General features: G+C 38.7%; 1 protein-coding gene across 3 annotated transcripts in view; it reads right to left on the reverse strand.

Moving 5' to 3' along the window:
* PCDH9 (protocadherin 9) overlaps positions 1–27,072 on the reverse strand; it is a 689,243-nt gene extending 662,171 nt beyond the window's left edge. For all 3 annotated transcript variants that reach the window (XM_040054888.2, XM_040054887.2, XM_040054889.2), the window contains exons 1-3: positions 27,063–27,072; positions 26,464–26,901; positions 22,067–25,236 (exon numbers count right to left, since the gene is read on the reverse strand). In XM_040054888.2, coding sequence (XP_039910822.1) covers positions 22,067–25,102 — 3,036 coding nt within the window. In that variant the 5' untranslated portion in view covers positions 25,103–25,236; positions 26,464–26,901; positions 27,063–27,072. The remainder of the gene's footprint in view (positions 1–22,066; positions 25,237–26,463; positions 26,902–27,062) is intronic.
* Positions 27,073–27,532: the final 460 nt, after the last annotated feature.

The raw sequence follows: 27,532 nt of genomic DNA on the forward strand, positions 1-27,532 counted from the left end.
GCTTGCCACCCATCACTTAGGTATCTAAGCATACTGTTGCATAAATCACTTTTACTCACCCATGGGTACAGTGTATCCTGCCTCCAGACCACTGAGCTAGTTTTGTTTGTTTTGATGTACACAGAGCATAAGGTATGGGAAGTTTTATGCAGAAGGATCATATTTAAGCTTGAAGAGACTACTGAAGCTTAACCCAAACAGCACACTGAAAGAAAAAAATCAAAATAATTTTGCACTGCTAGTTTTAATATTAGTTTAGACTTTGCTGATGAATTTCAACATTTATAATACAATCAGAAGTCATCTACAGTGATACTAGCTTTGTCTCCTTGCAACACTGTTGAAAACAGCAGGATATAGTAAAACACTTTAAAGTCTCAACAAATCTTGTTTAAAAAATCTTAATGCATGCTAAGCAATTAAATACATTCAATATCTGACAGAGAAATTTAAGTGAAACAGAAGGTTTAGGTGTCTAAATCTGACCCTCGCAACTCTTCAAAGGTCATACTAGTAGCAGCAGATACTATGGACTGCAAAACCCTCCACACCAGTCTGCCTATAGCCCAAAGGACGCCTGACACATGGACTTTGCCTACAGAGATGCTCAGGACCAGCCTTCTTACAGCACAGGCAGAACCCAACTACGCCACAACCAACACAAGCCAAATTGGTGGCAAGGAGTTTATCTTCTAGCACAGTACAACAGTTCTAGGTATGTATACACGGAAATTGCACCTGACAGCTCACTCTCGGTATCCGCATGGTGTTTCCCCCGACTGAAAACTTTCAAATATCTGCCCAGATCCCACAGGACCAAAAGTTCACAGAGTTGTAATGCTGAGGACTTTCACATCCAGAAACAAATAGTAAAATGCATCTAATCCAAATGGAATCAGAAATACCTGTGTGGAGGTGCGTCATGATCTCTTCCAGTTAGAAACTCTCTCCCATCATACTGCTGATGGCTTAGTGATGTCTCTATATGTTTTTGTTCTCATTTAGACTGAGGATTCAGCCAGGGAACTGCCTGCTAAGTAGGAACCTGGGAATTAAAAACTATTCATCTCGTCTGCCTTCTATCATGCTTTTGTTTAAAGGCATTCCTACAGAATTGTTGGGGGTTAGGTTCAGTTTGGGGGGTTTTTTTGTTGTTTTTTTCTTTCCCTATAGAATTCTTCCCCCCCATAAATTGCTAAGAGACTAGATACTGATGCTTAAAGGGTACTTGACCCACACAAAAGAAGTGTCGAGGGTGGGGGAAGATCACTTAAGTTTGGGGGAAGGGAAAGGTTCAGGGGCTCTGGGAGCTGAGGGTGCCCTTCTCCTGCTCTCGGTCTCGGAGAGGACGGTCGGGCGACTGCTGGCTGCATGGAGTCCACTGTTAAGGGAGGGTCCGGTCCTGGGAATTCTATCATCTGCTGGAGCGCCCAGGAATTCAGAGCTCCTAACCTGCCCTGCTGGAGCTGGGTCAGCCTCGTCCAGCCATCGCAGCTTCTTCAGCACTGCTCACTTTGCCTGCCGGAACACCCCCCTGCCTGCCAGGACAGCCCACTGTTTCCAGTCATCAGCCTGGGAATTTCCACCATTTCAGCTTGGTGCTCTCAGGGTCCCAAGAGATCAGACTGCCCCGGGCTTGTGAGACAAAGCCCCTCAGGGTTCTTGGTTCTGTTTATTATTATTATTATTGCTGTTGTTGTTTGTCTGTCCTGTTATATTTACTAGTAAAGGACTGTTATTCCTTTCCCCATAGCTCTGACTGAAAAGTTTTGTTTTGTTTTTTTTTTTAATCTTCTCAATTATAATAACTTTGAGGGAAGGGATTGGAATTCCCCATTCCTAGAGAGGCTCCACCTCTCCCTAGCAGATACCTGTCTTTCAAATCAAGACAAGAATATATTCACCTTTAATGTATATATGTCATAGATGTCTGTGGGAGAAGCTTAATATTGATTTGGACTGCAATTGCACAGTTGGATTTTCAGATGGTTCATGTTAACATTTGGCATCAATTTTTACTCTGTAAAATAAATCTTCAAATGTCATTAAATTAGATCTTCAGCTGTTTTCATAAACAGAGATTGTCCAGTACTGTATGAGGACTCAGTTAACTTCTCACCCGGACAATGTGAAGTACTTTTGGGTTATTCACAACAGAAGTAATGTTGGTCTTCACAAAAACTGTTGAAAATTACTTTGAATTTCCTTCTGATTACTTTTTAGCTATTAAATACATACAAGTGCATGTTTGTTAGAGTACATGAATAATGTACCTTTGGCCAACATCATGTCTTCTCTCTGAAGCAGAACTCTCAGTATTTAAATAGGTCTATGTAATCCTGTATGTACAAGCACATGCATATATCTCTTCTCATATCTATACATGCACATGAACATTCACAAGGCAACTTGATGACTGGTTTCATATTCTCCTTGCTTGACTTATTTAGGCCCAACAAAAATAATGCAACCAAAATAACTAGAAAACCTACACTAGCCAATCAATCTAAATTAACAGAACTAACCAGCCAAAACTAAATCAAATAATTAGTACTAAAGTAAGCAGCTAAAAAATATTATTCACTATTACACACTAAAAGAATCATGACTTTGAGATGGTGACACAGTATGAAACTTCATCAATGAGTCCAGTTCATGGAGTTTCTCCTTGCACAAAACAGCATCTACCTCTTAAAGTCTTAAGACAGTGTGGTTAATGTCTTGTTGTTTTTGTTTTGGTGTTGGGTTTTTTCAGATTAATAACTGTTGTCACTTAAGTTTCCATTTAACATATTCTAATTTCCAGATTGAATTACCCTTAAAGGGAAATAGCAGACAACACCCTTAGGATTTAGTTCAGTGATCCTTATGAGTTCAACATGAGGCAAAAATGTAGTCTTTTCAAAAGTACTTTGTATAAAACGTAAAATTCCCAGAGATTTTAATGCAAACCTTTTGCTAACCCTAAACTGTTCTAATAAAATTTTATCCTCCATGAATTTAGGATTCAGTTATGTTGTGCACAAAGCCAGTACAGCTACTTTTAGATCAAATGTTACATACAGTCAAGTTTTCCAAAAACAAGCCCAAGCAGGTAAGGGTATCACTGGTACCTTAGGAAAAGGAAGCATAATTGTAAAATAATAATTATCATCTTCAAACAAAGAAAGGGAAAGTCAAATAGGAAGCAGTTTAATATCCACCTTCAACAAGAGGAAGACATTAATTTCCAGCTGTTTCTATTTTTAATTTATGATTTTTTTTTTCCTGTGGTATGTGAAAGCCAGCCAATTTTTTTCAGAAAAGTGCTTCTATTCGCTTAGCTCGGTAAGAACTACTTGCTTCTTATTGGTCTGCTGCACCATGGGGATGGGATAAAATATGAAAGCAAGGATTTCTTTATTCTAACTAGGAAAATTAACTGTTAAGCTCAGTGGGGGCAGAAACAAAGGTGGCATTTAGATATAACTAATTTAATATCTAACCAAAGCAGAGCCCTCTTGGAGAAGAAAGAGACCAAGGGAATGCAAAATTGTACATGAATTATTTCTGAGTCAATTCCTATAAAAGCAGAAGAACTTCCTTTTATGCTCAAATGGATTACACACTTCCTTTTACAATATGCACATTGCTCATATTTTTAAAAGATAATTTAATGAAAAATTGCTAAGAAATAAGAATACTCTTTCTTTTTTCCAATACATTAAAGTGCAAGGGTCATCTGGAGATGAGGCCTGGACTGCTTTTTAAAACACAGATTGCGGGACAGATCCTCAGCTGATACGAAATAGCTCTGTTAAGTTTATTGTTCAATTAGAATGTAATGTAACTATGATTACAGATTGCTTACATTACCATATGTTAATAAAATAGCAAACACGACTTGCAAATTTTGTTCTTTGCTTTGTTTTGGCTCCTTTTAATTGCTTGGATTTTCTTTAATTGTAAAGACTGTATTTTGAGGGGATAAATTCTCATTTGTGCTGCCAGACCGGGCTAATCATGCCCTACTTAGCTAGATTTCTAAAGACCTAAGATTTGCTTGAAAAGGAGCTTAGAAGCAATTGATTTGTGTTCATTAATCCATAGACATTTGATTTCAAATCAGATTGCCAGCAGACATAACCTCCCTGCATTGCTACAACACAGACTTGATTTGATTAATCAAACAGCTCTGATTCACTGGATTGTCTACAGAACAGTTGTCCCTGACAATACTATGCAAATAGCTGCTGATGTGGTACTGGCATCCCAGATTTCTAAAGCTTCTATGTTTTCCTCCATGAAGACACCAACACTTTATACCTAATTCAATTTTATTCCTCTATATAAGCACCTCTTCATAGGATGTACAGTTAAAAACTACCATGTTCTACCCTTTGCTTTGAAAATAAATGTCATCTGTAAGATTTTAATTTTCTATACATCAACTTACCCTTTACTGAAAGTGCAATATTGATATTTCTGTATTCTAAAACATTTAAAATTATATAAACAATTATATATATATACACTTCTATGTGTGCCATTATAATTTTTTTTTTTTTTTTTTTTTTTTTTACTTTCCTTTTCAGGAGCTATGCAACAATATATCTCATGTAAGTATTTTTGCCTGTTCTGTTTGAAAGAGCTTTCATTCATACAGAATTAAACACATTGGTTTAGGGAACAGGAAATCTTTCTATTTTAAAATTCCAACCCCAAATCTGCTAACTAGATCTACATATTTAATACTTACTGTTGATAAACCAGCTTGAGGAAGTAACATGCAACAGATGTATGATTCACGTCCTAACAGATAATGGTTACTCCACAGGAGTATTTGCTCATTCTCCTGGGAAATAACACAAAGGTGGAAAAAAAAAAAAAAAAAAAAAAAAAGTAGGCTTGCAGTCAGTTTAAGAGACAAGAGTAGGAATAGCTGGTTAGGTAGGAAAGTAGGAAGAAAAGTCAGAGTGCCTTAAAGATGCAGAAAAGCTAAGCCTGTAGCATCAGGGGAAAAAAAAAAATGTGGTCACAAAACTTTAATCAATAGATTTCTAAAATGTGACAGTTCCTAAGCCCCAGGGGAAAAAAAAAAAAAAAAAAAAAAACAACAACAACAACAACAACAACAAAACCTTCATGGATTTTGAAGTTAAGGAAGAATCATGGACAGAAGGCTTTAGGGGAAGTAATAAAAACTGTGAAGGAAGCAAGTACCTACTTTTTTTCCAGCAGTGCCTTAAATATTTCAGTTCCCAAGTGAGGGCTGATGCCATCAACTGGTTCACCCTGCTAGTTGACCCTGAGGACCATCATGTAACTACCCACCAATAAACACCCATCTGAACCCAGCAAGACTCTTGCTTTTCAGGAAAATATATTCTTAATTAAAATGGTCAGTTCTTGAGTACTCTGTCAAATAAATTAGTTAGCTCAGAATAATCAAGAAACCTCAGCCATCCTATGCTGACTCTGCCAAAGTGCAGATTGGTTAGATTACATTATTTCTCATCTTCCATTTGAAACAATCTGTTTCTTCTTATGATTCAGAGAACTGAAGGATGGACCTTCTGGTATGATTTTAGTCTAAACCCACCATAATGTTAAGCTTCTTAACAAATACTTCTGTATATTAAACTGAGAATTGTCAGTACTCCTGCGAGAATAATTAGCTTACAAGCATTCAGTGAATGTGCAGCCTCCCCTCATTCAACATGTGATAAAATGATAAACTAGATCACTCATGGGGTTACTGATGATGTATTTATTTTTCATAATTTATATGTATTAAAATAAATAAAAAAAATATGTGTTAGTAATTGGATCAGTTACTTGTTTATAATTTGTGCTAGATTTTTCTTGCTGAAGTTTTATGTATTTACAGCATTTTGAACCACAGTGTGTGTATTCAATGTTAATTGCTTAAAGAATTACAAAACAATTGGTGATTGCTATTCAGATTTTTTGGCAGAGCTTGAAGTCTCAGTACCAATTAAAAAAAAAAAATCGTTTGTTTTAGAAATAAAAAGTGCAACTCTTATTATTACAACTGTCAAACATGAGCAATTTTCACAGAGAAAAGGAAGCAAAAATGTGAGGAAAAAAGTTTTGAGAAAGATATTCAAGACCCTCTCCGCAACTCTTGAAATAGCAAGCCTTCCTACATAGCAATCTTGATTCAAAACTGGGATGTGGTCAAAAGTGAAACTTCTTTTAGAATTTCAGCTACTCTCAACTGGACTTTTTCCCAGCATGCAGATTAGGATAATACCCTGTCTGTGTAAAAAGGAAGGTCTACGACTCCAACAGCAGGAGTGCTGAAGTCAACACAGTATTTGCTTGACAGAACTGAATAAGGAAGTCTGAACACAGCACTTACTTATTTTTTCTTTCTATTTACTTGAAAGATGTGCCCCAACATACATTTCTATTCATTCCAAGAATCTATCACCTGACTTTGTGTATGATGTGATATTGCTTGAAGATGATTCTCACAGCCTGAGCTTAAAATGAGAAGTTTCGACTCAATTGAAATGCAAAGACAAAATACTGCATTCCTTTCCCAGCTGAGTTTTATTTAATGTGCCAGATTAAGAAGCCTGTTCTACTTTACTGAATCTGAGTCAACACAGTTTGTCCAAGAAACTCAGAGATAAGGGTGAAACAGTTCTTAATCAGGCAGAATTCTCAATAAAATAAATGGGCACTTTGCCCAAGCATGTTCTGTAGAATTTAAAATCATTATGTTTGCTTCAGCTAAGTCTGAAAAAGTGGACTGCTACTTTTATACCTATATTTTGGGACAGCTAACTCAATACAGAAGAGAATAAAAACAAACTTCTCCCTTCCTGATGTCGGCTTTTATCAAGCTTTAATCAACTACAAATCCCCTGAAGAAAATTCACACAGCAAGTTGGAACAGCATAATCTGAAGCTCCAGTGGGTTTGGATTAAGTACAAGGCATTTTACCACTGTGTAAAACTACTTAAAAATATCACAGACCCAGGGACTAGAAACATGATTATTTTTCCCTGTGATTAGAAAATAATATCTATTTTATAACTGTACAAGTTCCTGTTAAGGGCACAGACTATCATAGCAACTACACTCAGAAGTATTTAATTTCTTAAAACAGTGGATGTAGTCTGATTTGCATATTCAACTGTTTTCAGCAGTATCTGCCTCAGTCTTTTTCTGTTAATTTCATGCTATCCTGCGGTTCTTAAGATGGTAAAGAGTCACAGATGCTAAAACCTGAAAGTCAATTTACATAGCTTGGAAATTTTTTTCCAGAAATGTTTATCGTTAGATAGGCAATACTAAAAAATGTTGCCTATATACATAAGTAGCTCAATAGCGGGCTATATAGTAACAGAGATTATTTCAATGTGCTTAAAACACATATCACCCTGCATATCACCCTGCAAACAGTAACTCAGGAAGTCAGAGCTACATATTTGGTACACAGCTATAGTAGAGCTATGCTTATAAAAGCAGCAGCTTGGCAGCTCAGAGGTTAAACTGCTAATTGAGGAAAGGGATTGAGCTTCAGCTTCTGTAATTCTTGCTGTTTCAAGTGAATTACTGCTTCTTGTTTAAACACAGCTATTACTCAAGAAGCTGCAAGAGAAGGATAGGTGAGACAAGTCAGAAAAAAGTGTTAGAGATCTTTGCACCTCCTTTAGCCTGTTTGTGGGAGGAAGAAAGTGGGAGTATTGCACATACATGAGGAGACATATTCAATTCTTGATTACAAGCAAAATCATCAGAGAAACAGTTGTGATTTCTCAAATACAAAATTAATGAATATGAAATAAGAATTGGGTACAGATAGCTTTTACTTAGAGTAAGTAGAGTTACATGCAGCCCTAACCTAAAAAAGAAAAGGGAAAAAAAAAGAAAAAAAAGAAAAAAAAAAAAAGAAAAGAAAAGAAAAAAAAATGAATAACTTGGGAGTAAATGATATTAGAATCTTTTTGGCTTTTGTCCATGGCTATAAAATGGCATTAATATAAATGTGACTCCGACTTGAAATCCCTGGTCACTACTGCAGCCAAGAGCCTAAGTATATGAAATCTCTTTGGCTCTGCTAAAGCACTAGTGCTAAATTCTGGGAAATGATAACACTGATTCATCTCAAAGCAGTCTATATATAACAGCAAGACTAGGCACACATAAAATTATGCACTATCTTGCCCCAAGGTTAGCAACATATTCCTAGTAGAAGGAAGAATGTTATTTTCATTCCCTGCAATCATGTGATAAATAGCTGTAGGGCAGATTCAGCAAGATCTCGAAGGTTATGATTTTACAATATAATGAATGTATGTCTAGCTCTCTGCCACCTGAAAAAGCAGCAAAACAAAGCAGGACTTGTCAGTATTTTGCTTATGGCAGAAATCAGACATTGTCCAGAACCCTTTGTGAGACACACTGCTACTTCTTAACTAGTTTGATTACAACATTCACTCCAATACTTCAACAGCTCAGCTTTCCAGCACATGGTATAATTGGAAGCAGCAGCCAGCAGGTATCACATGCGAATGGAAAATGTCTCACAGTGAGTGACTACTGACTGTATCAAATACATGGTCTTGTAGGTAGCTTGATGGGGGAAAATAATGCTAATAAAAATATATTGAAAATGAGAGGATGGGTGGAATGCCTGTGCAGTATATGAGACAAGCAAATTACCAAGAAAGTTCATAAGTAGAAAATATTTTTAAAAAGAGTCATTGAGATTAGTGCAAAAATAAAGAGATGAGACAATACAAAGGAACTTTTAAAGATATATAAACCCCAAACCTATGGACAGTTTCAGAAGAAACTTTAAAAAAGGTAGAAGACATACACTGAAAAGTGTATTCTTCGGAGCAGGCAGACTCAAGCTACTGAACAAAAAAACACCAAGGCAACTCATGCCCAGGACTGCTTAGCTTACTTGCAAAGGAATGGACATTTGTTCCCAGTCAACTCATTTATTATCAACATGAGTAGACCATGGATGCAATGCTTTATTCTGATCATGCTTCCTATAAAATACTGTTATTTACTTCAGTAAAAATAGAATACAGGCAAGTCTATACCATCACCAGCACAATGTAATGGCCTGTGCTCAATTAATGTTTGATTTTGGTGATTCATATTACTCCACCTTAGGGGGCAACTGAGTTATATCCATCATATACAGCTGCAATCATTGGCAATCTGGCATAGTTTGCAGAACAGTAACACTGACACTGAGATGTATGAAAATGCATTGGAATTACACCAGATGGTGATGCAAGCCTGGCAGGAACACTTAGGGGTGCCTCTACTAATACCATCAGTATTATACGTGAAAGTCCAAGGACTTTAATTCAACCAGAGGACCAAATTGTATGGTTTTGCCAGACAGTAGGACAGACTCACCAGGCATCACTTGAGAAGTGTTAAAGGGCCTTGAGTAAGTACATACATAATTCATATACTCAAAGGTACCTCACTGCAAGACAGTGCAGCATGATTTCACACTGAAGTAGGTAAGGCAGTATAGAATCCTGCTAATGATAAGGTATTGTAGATTCACCTGTACATAGCCAATAGAGACCAACACCAAGTGAATTGTTCCAGGCTGACCTTGACCAGCTCCAGTAAGGTACAAAATACCTCTTTCTTGTCTCCACAAAGATTTTACATTTAGGCAGATACCTCACAACAGCAATCTTGATACAAAACACTTCACTTTTTCAGTGAAGATAGAATCCTAAAAAATGAGAAAAAGGCACATCATGTTCAAAGAGTAATGAGTGTACAGCACAGTCCAAATGTAAATGAGGTTAGGTCTGCCTCAGTCAATTGCATCGTGCAGAAAAAGACAAAACTGAAATTTCTCCCTTTATATTTCAAAGTATTTTTAAGAGCAGCAAAATTTACAGGTGAAAATGTCAAACAAATTGGCTTCACAGATAGAAAGCCTTAAGATTTCTTTGTGTTTACAAGACTGAATCTTCTGTTGCAAGAGTTAACTCACTTTGTGAAAGTTACCATGGCATGGCTTATAAGCTTCAGTGAGATGTGGTGGCAGTTCAGATTTCATGACAGAATGCTAACTTATCTCTGATACTGAAAAAACTAATGAGGTATTCCATATTTGCAGAGCAGTGTTACATGCAGAGATATGCAGGTTTTTGGGTTTCTTCATTATCTGTGTAACTACATAGACATAAAAGTAATGAAAACCCAAAACCCAAAACAGGCAGCAAAAGCTTAAGGCTTTAAAGATGGAATAAAATTATACCAGTGTTTTCTAACAAAAATATGATAAATTTAAGCAATCTCAGAAAAAGCCCCTGATACTCCCACTAGCATTTTCTGCTAGGTCTAAGGTCTCATAGGTAGCGCTGAGGTGAAGATCACAATTAAGCTAACACAGGCAATTTATTTTCATGCTGGTTTTATTCAAGTTGAGGCAATGGCATAATGTTAAGCAGTCTTAAGGATTCTCTTTGTTATGCTTGTTGCCTATGGCTTTTAATTGAAGGTGCTATCACAGCATCCCCATCAGATGCCAAATGTCATGAGCAGTAGCAAACAGGAGCACACAGTGCAGAGGGCTCTCCTGACCTCCAACTACCTCTACTGAGGACAGGAGGATGTAACACTTTTCAGTAGCTAGAGGCTTACTGAAATGAATTTCCACAATGCTGAATACAACTACGGCTGGTATTCAGCACTAGGACATGAAAATGTTAAATCATACCAAGTGTGAGACAGTGAATGCAGAGTGTTTTTTAATGTGGTCACCACTGATCCAAAGAATGAAAGTTCTAAAATTGCAAATTACTTCTGTGACATACTTTTGACAGATAAATATCATAGATGACAACAAGAAGTACTTTGTCTGCAGGTGATCTACACCATCTATAAAGCTTCAGCAGGCACTGAATGAAACTGCTCTGTTGAAAAGTTCTCAGCACACTGCTTTGAAGAGGTAGACTCAAGGATCACTGACAACCTGTATATCACAGCAGCACTGCCAGTTTTCTTATTAAAGAATAAGTTTTCCTACAAGTTCAGTCATCTTTAAACCATTTTGAAATGTAAAGATATATGAATGTTTTGATCTCTCCTCCCAATCTCCCTTTCAAACTGCTGAATTCAAGAAGCACTATCCAGTTACTGAGTGGCAATCTCCGCTCCCCTGCTTTGTAATTTACATTTTTTGTTCTTGTTTTCAGAATCAAGTTTCTATCATAAGTCTGTGAGATAGCAGACCTATTACAAACTGTGAATGCATTATGCCATATATGAGAAAAGTATGATCTTATAAAAAGAAAATAAAAAAAATTGAGCAAGAAAAACATATACAAAATAATTTTGTCTACTTGTTTTAACTACAACCCATATAGGATGGCTTTCCATACTATGCCGCTATCCAGATATGCTTCTGAAGGTTTCAAAAATCTGTGAATCTTAAAGAACATGGTTGATTAAAAGTCTTTGTGTAGATACCAGCAATGTGCGGTTATGAGTTGGGTGCACTACAATGGATTGAACATAAAATGTGTCACTTCTCCACTGTGATACTATTTATTTGAGGGGGAAACTCAGATTTCTATTATGTGCATAAATACGTTTTACAAAAATAAGTATTCTTGGAGAATAAAAAAAAGAGAATAAAAAGGGAGACATGAAAGGACAGAGACAGTATCTCATAAAAGAAGGAGATGTATTTAAGCATCAGCCAAATGACACTATTTTTCATATCATTTAAAGTAGAAGCTTGAAGACTAAAATACTTCACAAGCCATTAGTTTCTTGGTATCTTGTAACAGATTAGAATATTTCTTAATCAACTGCTAAAGCACAGAAGAGGGCCAGAGCCTAGATTCAGCAAAGCCAAGTGATATTGAAATCCAGGGATGTTCAGTGGGGATGCTATCAATAGATACATCACAAAACCATAGAAGTGCATCAGTTTCTGAGACCTCTCAAAAAGCACCTATGCTTTTGTCCATTTCTTAGTCCAGAATTTGAAAAATCACATTAAGAAAGAAAAATTCTGATTTGTACTCAGGGAAACAGAAAAACCCCAAGAATGTTGCAAGATTCAAATTACTTGCTGAAGGTTCTGAACCCTGCTTTGCCCAGAGGCAGTATGAAAGCCTACACAGCCCACCCAGAAGTTGTCCTGCCCTACCGGTTAAATATTTTGGGCTGCGTGGGGTTTGTATGCAATGCATCAACACTACAGCAAGAATGAAGAATAAAAACATTAAATGTATTTAAGTCTCATGCATATTTCCATCTCATTCACACAGGATGGAGATTCACAAAATTCATACAGATAGTCACCTACAGCTCCATTGTCCACCTGGACTGTAGCAGTGCTCTCAACAGAATGGGCATTAGAAGACAAGACTAACAGGATTGGAGTGACCTCCCTTCACTATATCCATGTTTCTCAGCTGTTACCCCACTGCAGAAAAATATTGCCATTTTTAAGTTTGAGGAAGAAAAAAGATGTTGTAAAACAAAAATAAAATGCCAATCACAGCAGTGGATCACCTATCTTGTCTCATTTTGTACTTCTGTTGATTGACAACCTGGTGCTCTTGTAGCATACAAAGGCAAAAAATCAGGCATTCATTTCAAACTGAAATGTTTGACAGATGTAACAGCTTTCTGCAATGAAACTGATGAAATCTCAAATAGCAAAGTCCATCTCCTGTACAGTAGAGAGATTAAATTTCAACAGGCAATGTTTACTGTCTTTAGGAGATACAGATTTAATTGGGGGGGGAGGCATGTTGTTTGGCTGGTTGTTTTGTTTGGTTGGGGGTTTTGTTTGTTTTGTTCATTTCTCATTTATCTGGCAGTCATTAAAAATATGGGAGATAACTAGAGCTCAGCAAGTGGTACACAGCCTGCCTCCTGCTGCTCTGGATGCTGAAGACTTCAACAGCATCCATGTTTCAGAGTACTGTTCTCACAGACTGAAGGCAATTTCAAATTCTCTTAGCAGCAACACTAGCATGTCACTGATATTTTGACCTGTATTTTTGCAATGGTGAAAGTGAAACAGTCTGACAAGTGACTGAAAATTCACACTGGTATAGACACATACCTTTTACCAGAGAGGTAAAAGAAACATTTTTACACTATAATGTGAATGGTCTGTACTAAGGTTCACAGAACAAGGTACCAAGGAGCGTGCAGTGCTGCAGAAAACCAGAAATACTCAGAACAGCATCAAAACAAAATAACTGATGTTTCATTGTACCATCTTACTAAAATAGATAGCTGATGGGCAGATAATGATTTAATAAAATCAGTAAGACTCTTTCTGCTGATCTGGAAGCCTTTGAATTTGAGTCATAATCTAAAGACTTTCCCAAAGACAACTGTGCACATACATTTTTGTGCCCATGTGCACTATTCAAATAATGCCTTCACTTAAAGAAATACATAACCCTTCTCTTGATCTCAGTGAGAAAAATGGACCGGATAACGCTCTTCTCCAGGAAAGTGAAGAATATGGATCACACTGAATTACACTCTTCACTGGACGTGGGATATATCTCACCAAGCTGTGTTGCTCAGCTTTCACAACCAGCTTAAAGCACCATATCTTCTTCAGGGTGGGGTAAACCACAAACTCATTGAAGTAGATTAGATTTGTTACAGAATTAGAAGTCAGACAAGCTGAATCCCACCATAGTGCCAAACAGAAACAAAATGCACTGTGTGCGCAGGCACTACCACCTAAGTGTACTGGTGAAAACTGTACAAATTATACTTTCTGTGAACATCACTTACAGAAATGATCCACCATCAGAAGTTGGGAACCGGAAGCAATCACGATGTTCAGATATATTCATCACATGCTCCAAGAAGAGGTACTGGAATAACAACAATATTCCCAAAACCTATCTCACTGAACAGAAAGCTACTAAAAACAGGAGTTAAATATCATCCCCTTTCAGGCTATGCATCCTGTCAACTCAGGAAGGTGTTCTCTTAAAATTCATTAGTCTGTACCATTCTCTGAGGCTCCTGGATCTTTTCTTGTAAAATCAAGCTTTTGGAAAACTTTCTTCTAAAAAAAAATTGGTAAGAGAGGATAGACCTCAGTGGTCAAAGCATTTGATCATGAAGTTCAGCAGAACAGCTACATAAGTCATATGTAGAAACATATGCATCCTACAGAACCTTTACATCAGAAAGACAATTGTTTCCATAACTTTACGTGTTTTGAAGGAGAAAGATATTTACATCTATCAGGTTTAGCCATTTAAGAGATATTACTGCTAGCTACCAATCAATAAGGGACTGGAAGAATAGCAAAATACCATTCATAATTGAAGCGTGGTCTTCCTCTTGACCTTTTCAGTATTTTAAGGGCTGTATGACCTTGCAAGGCATAGGCTAAATTAGTTCATTTGATGAAAAATATTATACAGGCAGATATTTAACACTTTTTAATGATAAAGAAAACCCATCAGAGATTTTTCTTACTAGTAACATATGAAAGCCTAGGAGGTGCTAAGAACATCCTTCAGAACTACAAATGAAGCATCTGACAATTTCACTGGAAGGAATGAGGGCAAATGTTTCAGGCTACAAAGTGTTTTATAAATCAATATCAATAGTGATTCTCTTTCAGCTATCAACTAGTGAGAATATCTGATTTCATTTTCTGGACTGGGAAGGGGTTGTTATTTTAAAACTCTGCCTTTCTGCAAACCTTGGGGCGGGGGGGGGAGGCGGGGGGTGGAGAAACAAAGGAAGAAAGAAAATCAGACTGCTGATCTTTCCCATTTTATCAAATTCAGCTCAAATTAAAATGATTTTAAATTCACTTCACTCATGATTAATTTTTCATATTTTTTTAGATTTTGGAAATATTATCTCAATATCATCCTATTGTTTTTATTAAGAAGTTAACATTAGAAAGAGCTGCAGATGGAATAAACCAGCAGATTTATCCCAGCTTAGATTAAACTTCAAACGGTGAACTGTTATTGCAAAAAAAGGCTCTTTTTAGTCCTCTTGTAACAGAAAGTGTGCATTTTCCAGACCAACTTTCAAGTAATAATATTTGTGCACAAAAAGTTCAGTGTGACATTTCACAAAAGAAATGGCAAAACTACAGCATCAGGTCATAGGAAACTACACATTCTATACACCAAAAAAATCCTGACAAATGAAGAATTACAAATTTTTCTCTCTGTGCAACAGAAGATGCAGGACAACCCATGTCAAGACTTCAAAACAAATCTCAGCCTTCTCCCCCCCCGCCCCTGCCACTTCCTGCAAAAGAAGAAAGAAGCAAAGAATTGGTAACTTTTGAGATTGGTACTATTTAGACACCTCAGTATGATTATGCATCAGATTTTTAACTGCCTTTCTCTGCATTATCACATATAATTCACAGTATACACAAAACCCTAAAATTAAATTGGGAATGAAGACCAAATCATTCCAAGATTTGAAAGTCCAGATAATTTTAGAAAGATCAACATTAATTTTGTACCAAAATTGTAGCAGCCTTTATGTTTTCCTGAAACCCAGTGGTCCCAGGAATAATATATATACAGGGGTTTGTATGGCTACAACAATACTGCTGTTCCAAACTTTTTTTTTTTTTTCCCAAGTTTTCATAATTTCACAACCAATGAAAAAGCCGCAATATCAATTTGAGGTGTATTCTGCCAGAAATAGCTATTTCTGCTTCAAGAGAGTTTATAGCTCACTAGAAAATAATCCATTACAAGAAAATTATTGTAACTCCATTAGGAGGAACTTTTTTTTTTGTATGGTGTTTTAATTATAAAGGAACAGTTAACCTGCATTTTGTGTCTAGATTAGAACTTAAAATCTCAGTTAGGTAAGATGCTAAAGCCCCTTATGTAGCCAATGTCTTTCTAAAAGATAGAAACGAATAAAAGATGTTCTCCTCCCCCCACACTTCAGTAAAATATGATCGCATCCATTCATGTCTTATCTACAGTCTGGTAAATCTTTCCACTCAATGGAATGTTATCTCATGTAAACCAGAAATGAACGGTTTAAGTGCCCACATCAGTGTATGGAGATAAATCATTTTATATACATTGTGCCACAGGCTGGAAAGCCAAAGAAATAAGAGAAGGAAAAAAATGATACATGATTCTATGTACATTTTTTTTTCTTCTAATGGACATTACAGAATGTATGCAACATGGCTATACTTGAATAGCAACTGAGGAAATTTATGAGTATAGATTTTACAGACCACCATGACGTTCTGTGAAAGCAGTGATACCAAAAATTCAGGTACCACCTGTAATTCCTGTTAGATCTTTCAAAACACTATTGGTCCATTTTGTCAGTTAAATCCTCTATGTTCAATGCAATTGAACATCAGCATCTCCTGAACTAAATGAAACTTGAATCCAGCTGTCCTTGAACAGAAATTGCCTAGATGAGGACATATCCATAGGCATTACATATCTGGCCCTTGTACAGTATCTCTCAAGATAAACAATATTGCAAAAGAAAGAATCCTAGAATTGATGGAGCAAAATTACTCAGGACTTGAAACCTGCACTTCAGACAGGTAGACTATTCCCATAAAGAGTTGCTGAATATAAATGGGTCACAGTTTTCATATCTTTAACATCTGTTGTTTATACCCAAGAAAGCACATCAGGGGCAAGAAAATTAATTCCCCAATTGCTGTCAACTGCGTTAGGGAACAGCAATAAACAGCATACTGTAAGCCTCTAGCTACAATAAAATTGCTGTCAATAAAGTGTGGCTGATACGGTTTTGCTGTGCTAGAAGAAGAGATTCTTTGGAAGTGAAAATCTGAAATGGAAACAAAAAAGATTCTCCCTTGTTCCTATATACAAACGAACATTATCACAAAATTGCAATAGCATAAAACTCTCAAGATTCCAGTTCTCGCTCACACGTGTGGCACGAATTTCTTAGCATATGTGAAACTTTGGCTTTGGATATTTGGGACAGATGAGACTCCAGTGATTCTGATGAAAATCTTTTGCACAGGAAGCATTAAAAAAGAAATTAAGATTACTAAGCTTTTACTGTCTGATCTGTATACAAAAAATGTTCCCCACTCCAGTTTAGCATGCCTACTGCCACTACTGAAAATGGTATTATAGCTTAGGGTTATGTTCAGATATCCATTATAACTCCCAGTTTTCACATGCCCTTAACTTTCTGAAAAATTCTTCTTTTCAGCTGAAATTTTCTATGCTTGGTCGCAGCTCAAAGATGAATTTTTTTGGACAGTTCAGTGAAATCTGTTAACTTATTTTTCAGTTATACAACAACAGAAAAAATACGCTGTACATTATCACCATTTCTAATGTTTTAGCATAGATATACAAATATAGGGAACTAGAAAGCAATTGAATTTTACATGCAGATACTTTTCCAGATGACTAGTCCTCACCCAAGACTAATATCCATGCTAACACATAAACCAAACCAAGCATACAAAAGAATGTATGTATTTTTATTTATACTAAGTGATGAAACAAGGCCACTAAAAATAATACTACACACAGAATTGTGGAATGCTATGGTTACAGAATTTTAATATTTGCAGGTGACGTAAGCTCTGCACTGCTGTTCCATTGCAGATTTCCATCAACTTATGCACCTTGAAATTGCCACTCTCAGCGTATCAAATTAAGAGTCATTAATGTTTTCAGCTTTTCTTTTCTCTTATATAAACTCCAAACTTACAAATTGAAACACTCCAGAATAAGATAACATCAATTAGATTTGCCACATAAAGCTTAAGTGATGTGCATTGATCAACAGGAGCCTGGCTACTTGTTCCTTGATCAGTCCATTGGCTGAAAAAGGAGTAAAGCAAACTTCACAGAGTTTATGTAATTGAGTATAAGATTAAAAATATACTTTAGGATGGAATGTAGTTAATGTGTCATTCAAGCCCAAAATCCTTAATTTCTGCCACTATAACACAAAAATACAAGGACAGTGTTAGCGTATATTCAACTTTCCTGAATCTTCTGGAACTGTGCACATTTCCAAAATTTCTAAATTTTCATTTTGATTCAGAAAAGTGCTTATAGTGTGGTTATGACATTTTCTTGAAGACAACATCTCAAGTGACTTGGACTTTAAGGATCTGCTTCAGTTTTACCACTTTAAATAAAAGTTAAGCACATGTCTAAATGCATTTTGAATAAAAATGAAGACTGAAGGTTTTGCCCATAACCTATACTGATACATATTTTCAAACCTGTGTTATTTGTCACTGCTGTGCTTTAAATCTGATTAAATGAAGTTGTTATAATTTAAAATTGGGATAACCACAGTAAATTTGCCTAATTTCTTTTATTATTTAATCTATTGTTAATCTAATGACATTGAATAGGAGTTTTTGTCTGTTTATTTTCTTTTCAAAAGAAGTCTTTCACATAAAAGAATACAACATGTTGCCTTCTGCTGTACTTCTATGTAGCTGTTTGGTGTAATGACTTACTAATTTGAAGCACATTTTAAAGTTCAATCAAATACTGAAAAGAACACTGATTGAGAAGCCTGCATAGATTTCAGTATTCGTTGTGAGTCATAACACTGATTTTGGAAGCTTAGCTATACAAGCTGGTGGTGTGCAACATCCTTTCTATATTCCTAGTTATGCGAATTACCATTTAGAACAATTCCAAGTTCAAGTATTCAAAAATGCTCTTTTCAGAGCATCCACCAGGTTTACTGCAAGATAGGCACTTGAAGGAGGCTTTGGTTTTCATACTGGGTACTTGTAAAACATCAGTCTATACAATTCAAAGTCACATGTAAAAACCACAGAGTTTCCACCAAATTTATTGAGGATTGCACAGAAATTGCCCACCAAAATAAAACCCCCCCAAAACCCCACAAAACCTAGGATTTTTCTTTTTATTATGATTGAACAATACATTTTAAATTCTAAAAGCTTTCTGATTTAAGACCCAGTCCTAACAGAATTCTAGGGCCACATGCCCATCAAAAGTATTGGGATTTTGCTTGAATGAAGTCCAAGTGCTGACTTAGGCCTCAGCTCCTTGCTAACATTAATGTATCTGTAAGACACACTGTGTGTGCGTTTACCTTGAATTAAAAGAAAAGGTAAGTAAAGGTGGAGGATGCTAGTATTTCTTAAGCATATATTAATCCTGTATTTCATCTTTCCCTATCTGAACATCATCCACAACAATTCCCATGTCCTTTACAAAACACATCAAGTTACTGGAAAAAAAAAAAAAAAATATATATATATATATATATGTGTGTGTAACCTAACACAACGCTAGATGCAGAGCAATCAGTTATGTTAAACCTGAAGAAAACAGTACAATGGCATGGAATTAAGTATCTCTTCCTAAAGGAATTTGAAAAAAATTTTTTTCGGCTGTTGTGGCATTAGCACACACTACTGTTCAGTAAGATCTTTAAATATGAATACTTTGCTTACAGGCCATACTCTATCACAAATTAATAATAATAAATAAAAAAAACCCCACCTTATGATGGTGTATTTCACTCCTCTGCCAATGAATATTACGAATATTAGCCAAGATGCACCTTAATTTTAGGAATTACAGACAGAAGAATAGGAAGATTGTTGATGATTATTACCATTGATGGTTATACTACTCCAGCCAAAATTGACAAGTAAACATAAAGAGTACATCCTGTAACACTCACCATTGGAGAAGGAAAAAAAAACAAAACAAACAAACAAACAAACAAAACCAAAACACCAAGGGAAAAAAAAAAAAAAAAAAAAAAGCTATATCATTCCCCACAGAATAAAGATATACTAACTCAGATTAGGTAACTGTCTACCTAAGAAAGAGCTGTTTTTTCATTTACATATAATAATACAGCTTTTTCAGGGAGCAATCCAAATCATGAGTAACTCCTGACTTCTAAAAGGATACAGTAAGACCTCAGTGAAATTTGAATCAGGTTTATATATAGTTATAATTACAGATATTATTAAATGGAGACCGTCGTATTTAATGTAATGAACACAAGTAACTCTCGAGATACTGCCAGTGTTGTTTTAAGGGTGCGGGAGGTTTTTTCCTCTCATGTTCAATTTCTCCATGCAGAGCCTACACATTCTGTCAGGTAAAAAATTCTGGGCATCCCAGCTGCCTCTAGATACTATAGGGAGTTAAGACTGAGTTTTCTGATAGAGTTTGGAAACCTAATTTATGCCTAAATTAAAATAATCTTGGAACAGAAAAGGAATGTGTGGTTTGGGGGGATTACATTTTGCAACTAAAAACTAAAACTGAGGAGAAAACTTCAGACAAGTAAGCACAGACTATGCAGAGCTGCCTTTTTTTTTTTTTTTTTTTTTTTTTTTTTTTTTTTTTTAACTTACACTGACAGAGTGTGTATGGTGCTGCGAGATGGCTCGGGGAGTACACCCTTCTGTAAAGTCCCTTAGGGAGATTAGGAGTTTGTGAGATTCTTCTACGGTGCTTTCAGCGTCTCTAAAGAAGGAGCTGTGTCAGAGCAGTTACTTTAGCAGAACTGCCTCCAAAGCGCTTGTTTTATTCTTAGCATCTCGTCAGTGTGACACCTTACAGACACGCAAAGTCAAGACGCACTTCGGGGAACAGCATGTTCATCTCGGATAAGGCTAACGCAACAGCAAGAGGATGACTTTGTCCTAAACTTGGCTACCGTCAAAACCGTTTCGCAAAGACCAGCCTAAATGCGTCTCGCCCGGTTCCCGAGGATCCATATCCCTGATAAACTCAGACAAACCACCGCCACTCGGAGGGTGCTTGCTGCGCAAGGAGCACGGGTGCGACTCGCAGCAGCGGCCGCCCCTCAGCGCGGCGCTCCTCGGCCGGCCCGGCCCTCCCGCGCTCCCGGCCCCCTCAGCCTCCGCAGCGCTGGCGCGGGGCCAGCGCGCGCCGCGCGGTGCCTTGGCGCCACCTACGGGCCGCGCGCGCGCGCGCTCCCGCGGCGCCCGCAGACGAGCGACCGTAAAAGAAATTAAGACAGCACCGCATTTAAATCTTTATTAGCAAGGAATTATTAGACCTAAGGAAAAAAAAAAAAAAAAAACAACCAAAAAACAAAAAACAAAACACCCAACCCTAATGCTGGATTTGGTTGAAATATGAGTCTCGCAGCCTCCTAATCCCTCTTCATATGGCGTGTTTCACAGTTTAAAATGAGATATGTCAGATCACTTAGGCCTTACTGAGATGAGAAAATATTTACAACTGACCTTTTTTTTTTTTTTTTTTTTTTTCATCCCTGCATAATTCAGATGTATCCAGAGAACGCATTCCTTTCAAAAGTATGCTTTGGCCATTTTTTTTTAAATATGCAGCAAACTGTCTATGCGATACCGACTTTCATCTATTACACCAAAATCATGTTGAGCTCAAACACGAGGAAGACGTATGTATGGCTTAGTTATATCCTACCAATAAACCACGTGCTTCACTGATGAAGTAGCTTGGAAATTTGGCTGTCTTTGTTAGGGAAAAAGAATTAACCTTTTTAGTAACAGTAACTTAGGAAGGTTCCAAATCAGCTTGAACTGGAAAAGAAATTCAAGCCAACTCACTCTGAAATTTGAAAAAATGTACATATCCCTTCAACCTTGAAACAGACATATTTCTGACTGAAATTTAGAACATAGGGAAACAGTTCTTCAGTAAGTTTTACAATTGGACAGTTAAATACTGGGGAGAAAAAAAAAATATCAGTTTTGTTTATGCGCATGTATGTGCACATGCACGGAGGCGTAACAGTCCTCTAACAAATTTCTTCAAAACCCAAAGCATCAGAGGCATTTTGCAAACACATGGTTAAGCCCCTGGAAAATGATAAAGAGGTCAAGGTTTTAGTTTGTTTATTCTTGTTTTTGGTGTTTGGTTCGGGCTTTTTTTGTTCCCCCCATAATGTTAATTAAATTAAATTAGAATGAAACAAACAAGCAACAACAAAAAACCAATCCACAACACAGTGGCACTTTTAATACTGGTTGATCGGGCACTTGTATGCAGTACTTATAGACCAGTAAAAGTGCTCGTTTACCTGTCTGGTGTGTAAGGGGCCCTTTGTCTTGAAGCCTCCTTGGGAACTGCACTCTGAGGCACTGAAGTGATCTGAACTAGTGGAAGAGCGTTTGGAAAGGGTGTCACAACCACCAACAAAGGTGTTGTCCAACGGGAGTTCCTGAATCACATGGTGCTTTTTCACTGAAACTGGAGTGTCAGGTTTGAGATGAAAAGCAGACTGAGGAGAGGCAGATTTGTAATGCTTGGCAAGATCAGGACTGTTAGGCTTAAAGGTTGATGGTGGTGCTGTGCCCCAATCAAATCTTCCTATACTTTGCTCCTCCAGCTCTGCTGGAAGGCTTATTGTCCCGTTGATAGGTTCATGAACTGCATCATCAGGTTTGGACTCCTCAATGGTCACAAAGTTCAAAAGGGAGCTCTTTGGAGATTTCCTTTTCTTCCTTTTCTTCTTCTTGTTTTGCTTGTTTTCCTGATTGGGAGACATCCACTCAGCACCTTGCTTGCTCCTCTGGGCAGCTTTGAATCTGGATGCATGTCGACAGCGAACAAGAACTGTGACAAATATCACCACTATGACAACCATGGCACCCGCCACAATAGCGATCATGATTGTGAGATAGTCCTCATTTTGATAGGGTTGGCTACTGTCCCCTATGTTCCGATCCAAAGGCGTTTCCATAGTCCTGCGTATCAAGTCATAAATATAAGAGGCATTTCCAGCAGTATCATTTACATATAAAAATACAAGCACAAGAGTATGCAGGGATTTGGGATAACCCAAATCACTTATGTTGACAACTAAGCGATGCAACCCCACATCATTAGGCGTTGGTTTTTCTTCTAGAGTGATATTACCTGTCACTGGATCAATCCGAAACAAACCCTTGTTATTGCCGCTTACAATCGTGTACTTCAGCTCAGCGTTCATGCCAGTGTCTATATCCACAGCAAAGACTTCGGCTACCACCGATCCTGGAATTGCTGAGAGTGGCACTAGCTTAAAAGAAGTATTAGAAGGTGGGTAGATGACAACAGGACTGTTATCATTAACATCCATCACGTTTATTGTTACTTTCGCTGTAGAAGAGCGAGGAGGTTGCCCTCCATCCACTGCCTTAACATCAAAAGTGTAAGAGCTCTGCTGCTCTCGATCAAAAGAAACGTTGGACTTTATAACTCCAGAGTACGGATCCAGCACAAAGTTTTCATTGTCATTCAGGATGGAAAGGGTCACTGCTTTATTTTCCCCAGCATCTGCATCAGTCACTGTGATCACACCCACCGTGCTATACTTAGGTAAGTTCTCTGATACGAAAAACTGGAAATGATTATGAGTAAATTTGGGACTGTTGTCATTTTCGTCCAACACAGTAACAATTACAGCCGCTTGACTCTGCAAAGGAGGGGTGCCATTGTCTCGGGCTGTAACAGTGAAAATGAAACGTTCCTGCTCTTCTCTGTCAAAAACTCTGGAGGCTGTCAAAACTCCTGTCTTTCGATCCAGATCAAAAAAGGAGGCATTAGGACCAAGCTGATAAACAATATCTGCATTTTTCCCACTGTCTTCATCTGTGGCACTAATAGTTGTTAAGTATAGACCACGCCGGTTGTTTTCAGAAACTGACAGCTCAATTACAGGCTGGCTGAAAATCGGAGGGTTGTCATTTTCATCCTCCAGCTTAACTCTTACCAGGGCAGTCTGGTTCAAACTGGGCTTGCCAGAATCAGAAGCCACAATTTTAAAGCTGAATTCTTTGGTGCCCTCGTAGTCCAACAAGGAAGAGGTCTCTAACAAATACTGGTTGTCATAAACTGCTTTCAAGTGGAAGGGGACTTCTCTCTCAATGAAACAGATCACTTTGCCATTCACATCAGTGTCCTTATCTGAAACCGTAATTAGGGCAATCTTTGTATTGATGGGATCTTTCTCAGATAAGTACACTGTGCCATTGATGGGACTTATTATGTACCTGAGGTCTATATTAGGAGGGTTATCGTTTACATCAGTGACATTGATGGTGACAGTTGCCCGGGCTGGTGTAGAGCTACCATCGCTAGCCAGCACTGTCACTTTGTGAATAGCAGTCTCTTCTCGATCTAAGGACTTTTGAACTGTAATCAGCCCTGTGGTGTTGTTTAAAGCAAAAAATCTTTTGGTTGCAGGGGCGACTTGGGCACCAAAAATATATCTGATTTCTGCATTGCTTCCTATATCAGCATCTGTAGCATGAAGCTGGATTACAGAGGTGCCTACAGGGGCATTCTCTGGTATATGGACCTCTACTTGACTCTCTTTAAAAACTGGCCTGTTATCATTGACATCACTTACTGTGACTTGCAGGATAGCTGTGCTGGATTTCTGGGGGGTACCTCCATCCTCCACTTTGATTTTCATCACGTAGGTGTCTTTTTGCTCTCTGTCCAAGTTCTGCTGCACAATCAGCTGAGGCCATTTCTCCCCTTCTGGAGTTTCTACAATATCCAGTCCAAAGACACTCTGTCCATTTAACAATTCATAGTGCTGCACACCATTGAAACCTGTGTCAGGATCCGTTGCTGATGGGATTGGAAAGCGACTGTTGATCAGAGTGTTTTCTGGGATGGAGATATTGATGACAGGGGATGGAAACATAGGTGCATTGTCATTAGTATCCTTTACAATGATTTTTATTTTGATCAGCCTAAAAAAGTCATTGGGGAGAATCACCACTTCAAGTTCAAAGAAACACTCATTTTCTTCTGCATAGGAAGCTCCAGCACACAGTTTTTCTCTGTCTATTCTGTTAGATGTTGTAAAGATTTCCCCCGTGTTACTGGACACTTTGACCAGAGGCGCATCCCCTGCTTTAGACACCAGTCTGTAGACAAGGCTGGCACTGGTCCCTGTGGCAGCATTGATATGAGAAATGTTCAGGTCCTTTGGTATGTTCCCTATGGGCACATTTTCAGGCAGCTCCTCTCTAATAGTGTAAATAAGTTCTTGAGCTATAGCAGAATCCAGCCTTAAACAGGCAATCAAAGCGGCCAACAGGTAAAAATCCCTCGGGTCCATGATAATGTTTTTATTCTCTTTTCACAGATTTTAGGACTTAAAGGTTTCCAGGGAGGAATGATGCGCGATTTGCAAGAGGAGGCATGCATGGACTGCAGGATGCATTACATCTCATTTCTTATTTGGAGACATCACTGTCAACACAACCACACAGAACAGCATTATTGGTTTTTTAGGCATGATAAATCCACAATCTCCAACTACTACTTGTTTTTGCAATGCACGCTTCCAGCAGTACATTTTCCTACTGCTCCCTTTTACAAGCAAGCCCTCTGGACAAAAGCACCAATATCCCATCGGCTGCATTTGCTCAGAGCACGAATGAAAATAACTACTTGCAGGATTAAGGGTAGCTACTGTTTCGACACGTACTTTCTGAATAATTTCTTGGTACACCGTGTAATCTGTAACGTGCGTTCCCCCTCTACCCTCCTCCACCCAGTCATTTGGTGCAAGTAAAAAACCTTCCCGGGCTACTTCTGAATTCTAACTGCTATGTCAGCTGCCAAATGTAATTTGCTGTTTGCTTCCATACGTATTTTTTAGCTCTTGCTAACCAGATTTTTCTCTGCTCGCTGTGCCTTGCATGCCCCTCTATAGCTATCGTACTGGGAAATAACCACCCGGACATGCTGCTGCTGCAGCAGTCGTCACTGGCTACTTCACATCCCTGTTAACTGATGAGACAATAACAGGACTTACAGTTTCTTACACTCTCAGCTCAATGTTTCTTCTCCAGATGTTGGATACTTCTTCTGTTTAATGACCTAAAACTTTATTTGTTTTTAAACACAGTCTAAATAAGGAGGCTGGAAATTCCAAATGTAACTTAGAAGCAGGAAGCATGTTTACAGATGGGGGGGAATATACATTTTCTGATGACATGTGGAGGAAAAAAGGTGCAGCCTTTCCCTGTTGACACTGATCTCCCTTCAGAATGATATTAGCAGCTGCCAAATATAAATACTGCAGGCTAATAATGCAGGTGAAAGGAAAAAAAAAAAAAAAAAAAAAAAGGAAAGCAACTGACAGACTTCTGTTTGCATGCACTGCTAACCGCGCATTATCAGGGTGCAAGGCTGCCAGCACCTACAGTTTTGACGGAACTAGGCAGCCCTAAGCACTAATCTTATCTGCATTAAGCTGCACGGTAACTGATGCCTGTGATTACTTCCAGCAGAGTAATGCAGGTAGGGATGCAGAGACAGCGAGTAGGTGAGCCTTTCCCACCAACATCAACTGAATCCCAAACACTGATTCTTTCCCTAGATAAATATACTGCGTGATGCTTTTTTTTTTTTTCTTTTTTTTTTTTTCTTTAAAGGAAACGTATCCCAGTGTAAGGGTAACTTTGCACTTACGTTAGTTGTCTACCTTTGACGATCTGCTGCAGCAAAGCAATGATCTGTTCCAGCAGATACAGCACAATGCATCTGGTAAACCACCAGTTTTGGAGAAATCAGCAGCGGCCAAACGCTTCCTCCTCGAGATATGTGTTGCTTCGGGGTGGCAAATTAGCAACTCCAGGGAACAAATTCACTGTTCTGTCGTTAGTCATCCTCTCCACGTTTCATTCCTATGAAGCGGCGATCCTTTGGGTGCCTGACGTGCACGCAACAACCCAAACAAACAGCAAGAGAAAAAATCCAGTGCACTTCTTAGAGCGGGGGTATTTTCCACTCTGCACTGCACACAATTCCCGTCCCTCTCCCGGCAGAGCAGAGGCAGCTACATGAAGTCTGCAACTTCTGACTGGAAATGGCAAGAGTTGGTCTGGCGGTGCTTCTCCCTCTTTAGCTCTGGGGTGACAGTTGCCAAAAAAAAAAAAAAAAAAAAAAAAAAGGAAAAAAAAAAAACCTAAGAGGTTATTGCTTTAGTGACGGGAGGAAGCGGCGGCGCTCTCCCTCCTTCCTCCCTCCCTCCCGCCCTCCCTCCTTCCCAGCCTCTCTCCCTCACATACGCTCTCTCCTTCTCCCTCTCTCCCTCTGAACTGAAATTCTTGATATAACTCTCAATAAGCCCAGAGGGAGGGTGGGAGCGGCGCGAGGCCACCCCTCCCTCCGCACCGCATTGGCCCGCGCCGGCGGGGGCGGCGGATGGCGGAGCGCGGCCGCGGCATTGGCCGCCGGGCACGTCGCTCCCCGGCCCGGCCGGGCGGGAGGGGGCTGCGCGCCGCGCGGAGGGGACCGGGGGCGAGGGGACGCGGGGACGCGGCGGGAGGAGAGCGTTCCGCGGGAGGAGTGTGACGGAGACACGCGGGCGCGGCGCGGGCGGCGCGGCCGGCCGGAGGGCGGGCGGGCGGGCGCTCCGCGGTCGGGGGCGCGGCGCTCCGCGGGGCGCGGAGGGGGCGGAAAACGGCGTCGGGTTTGCCCCTAGTTGAGGGGCGATGTGGGAAAAAGGGTTTGGTGTGCCTTCGGGTCGGTGGTGTGG

The sequence above is a fragment of the Hirundo rustica genome, chromosome 2 (assembly GCF_015227805.2).
Source record: "Hirundo rustica isolate bHirRus1 chromosome 2, bHirRus1.pri.v3, whole genome shotgun sequence".
In the NCBI taxonomy this organism is placed as follows: Eukaryota; Metazoa; Chordata; class Aves; order Passeriformes; family Hirundinidae; genus Hirundo; species Hirundo rustica.